General features: G+C 37.7%; 1 protein-coding gene across 1 annotated transcript; it reads left to right on the top strand.

The window, feature by feature from the left end:
* The first annotated feature begins 1,089 nt into the window (after positions 1-1,089).
* Positions 1,090-1,988, top strand: LOC113452237 (vomeronasal type-2 receptor 26-like). Its single transcript, XM_087916766.1, has one exon. It carries the CDS (start codon positions 1,092-1,094, stop codon positions 1,986-1,988), a length of 897 nt encoding a protein of 298 aa, XP_087772892.1. The 5' UTR covers positions 1,090-1,091.
* Positions 1,989-2,957: the final 969 nt, after the last annotated feature.

The following is a 2,957-nucleotide window of genomic DNA, read 5'->3' on the forward strand; positions in this document are numbered from 1 at the left end:
AGACATGAAGAAAATTCTTTAATTTCACGACAGATGTAACCATAGTTTCAATTGGAAAAATATGACAATTAGTAGACCAGGCCAAGTCCAAAAATACTAGGGAATTTATAGAGGCCTGACACTCTGACAAATCAGCCATCAGTAAACATACAGACATTAACAACATCTGTAGTCTATGCAAATAAGGCAATCAATATGCTCCAAAGACAACAAAAAGACTCCAGCAGCTCTCCACCAGTAATGAGCACCCAGATCAACATAGATGAACCAGATAACAGATAATCAGAGTTGGAAGGGACTTTGTAGGTCATCTAGTCCAAACCTCCACCCAAGCGGGAGACCCTACACCATTTCTGACAGATGGCAGTCCAATCTCTTTTTGAAAGTCTCAAGTGATGGCACTCCCACAACTTCTGAGGGCAAGGTATTCCATTGGTTGATTGTTCTCACTGTCAGAAAGTTTCTCCTTATTTCCAGGTTAAATCTCTCCTTGTTCAGTTTCCATCCCTTATTCTTGTCTGGCCTACAGGCACTTTAGAAAATAGCTTGACCCCTTCCTCTCTGTGGCAGCCCCTTGAATGTTGAAAGACTATTAAGATGTCTCCCCTGGTCCTTATCTTTACTAGACTAGCCAAGCCCAGTTCCTGTAACTGTTCTCCATTCAACTGTTTTAGTCCCCAATCCCCTAATCATCCTGGTTGTTCCTCTGTACTTTTTCTAGAGTCTCAACACCTTTTTTGTAATGTGGTGAACAAAACTGGATGCAATATTCTAGGTGTGGTCTTATAGAGTGGTATTAGTACACAGACCAACAATCAAGTAAACAATACTTTGGCAGTCAAGAAACTGCCAAAGAGCCATCAAAAAAGAGCCAAGCCAAAAAACCTCTAAGACTTTCCCCACCCACACAGACAGGCAAGACACCAGAATATAAACTGACAGCAAACAGCACTCCTTCCTAGAATTGATGGTGTTATCTAGCTAGGGTAATGAAATGTCTGCAAGGAAACAAGCAAGCTCAGAGTACACCAAGCACCCCTCAATAATATGGATTGCTTAGATGAAAAATATCTTTGATTTTCCTTACAGATATGGAAGACTGTTTTGAATGTTCAGAAGATCATTATCCAAATAAAGAAAAGAATGGATGTATTTTGAAACTAATAATTTTTCTATCTTTTGAAGAAACCTTAGGAATTGGCTTAGCCACAGCAGCTCTTTGTTTCTTCTTGTTGACATCTTGGATTCTTGGAACTTTTATTAAGCACAGGGACACTCCTATTGTCATAGCCAACAACCGGTCCCTCACCTACACCCTCCTTGCCTCTCTTCTGCTATGCTTTCTCTCCTCTTTGTTGTTCCTCAGCCAACCTGGCAAAGTGACCTGCCTTCTCCGACAATCAATGTTTGGCATCACTTTCTCTGTAGCCATTTCTAGTGTACTGGCCAAAACCATCACTGTGGTTGTTGCCTTCATGGCCACTAAACCAGGATCTCAGATAAGGAAATGGGTGGGGAAAAGATTGGCTTTTTCTATTGTAGTTTCCTGTTCCCTCTTCCAAGTATGTATTTATATTCTTTGGTTGTCAACATCTCCACCATTCCCTGAATTGGACATGCACTCAGAGCTCCAAGAAATGATTTTACAATGCAATGAGGGGTCACCTTTCTTCTTCTACTGTGTCTTGGGCTACATGGGTATCTTGGCTGTTGCCAGTTTTATTGTGGCTTTCCTTGCCCATAAATTACCTGACAGCTTTAACGAAGCCAAGTTCATCACCTTCAGCATGTTGGCCTTTTGCAGTGTGTGGATCTCCTTCTTTCCAGCCTATCTGAGCACAAAAGGAAAAGCCATGGTAGCTGTGGAGGTCTTCTCCATCTTGGCCTCTAGTGCTGCTTTACTGGGATGCATATTTTTGCCAAAATGCCACATCATTGTTTTCCGGCCTGACCTCAACCAGAGGGAGAAACTCACAAAGAGACATTAGTGCATCCAGTGATTTTTCTGGCTCAAAAAATTGCTGAAAAAATGACTAGAAATACTATTATCTATAGGAAACATAGCAGTGATAGGAACATAGAAGTTTTTATTTCTGTCAAAGAAAGGTTTGTGTAAGAAGTTCATGATTATTAAGATTTACTATGATTGCACATTTCAAAATCAGTGCTCATGCTTCTTTCCTTTCAGTAAAGTAAATGTCAGAAATGGTTTAGGGTCTCCTGCTTAGGTGGAGGGTTGGAGTAGATGACCTACAGGGTCCCTTCCAACTCTGATAATCTAAACTTTCATCATTTCTTAAAATTCTTTAACCTAATGTTTTCTCCTTTTCAACACATTTGATTTTGGTCATCTAGCTTTCTATGTTTTTTAAACATTTTTTTTATTTTTTACAACAAACATGCAAACAAAACATAAAAACATAAAACCCTCTTTCAATTATATACATACAGTGTGTCAGTTGGTTACAATCTTTTGTGCTATCCTTTTTTCTTTTTTACCAATACTCACAAGTTATATAAATTCTCACCTTATAAATCTAGCTTGTGCTTATGTAATATCAATTATTAAACATTCATTTGACTGAACTATTTTTGGTCATCTAGCTTTCTTATTGTCTTAGGATATTTCAGATATTGGGTCAAGTGTAGTCTAATGTTTGCAGAGACATTTCATGGTTTTTATAGTTTGAATTCCTAAAGCATTACATAAATGTAATAAAAAGCTGGTTTGCATTTAAAAAATTTTTTTAACACAGAATGATAGTATATGAACTTTGGATTTGTTAATTCTTTTTCAAATGTAAAATTTATTGAGTTTGTGATTCTTGTAAGTTTAACAGCAATTTAGCAAAGGATGACCATTATTTGAGTATATTCCTTTGCATGGACTTTAAGCAATAAATTAGATTATTTGAACCTTTGATGTGTGTGCCTGCTTTTTTCTGTCTGACATTAAT

This window comes from Pseudonaja textilis, chromosome Z (genome assembly GCF_049901715.1).
Source record: "Pseudonaja textilis isolate UNSWEBS1 chromosome Z, rPseTex1.2, whole genome shotgun sequence".
In the NCBI taxonomy this organism is placed as follows: Eukaryota; Metazoa; Chordata; class Lepidosauria; order Squamata; family Elapidae; genus Pseudonaja; species Pseudonaja textilis.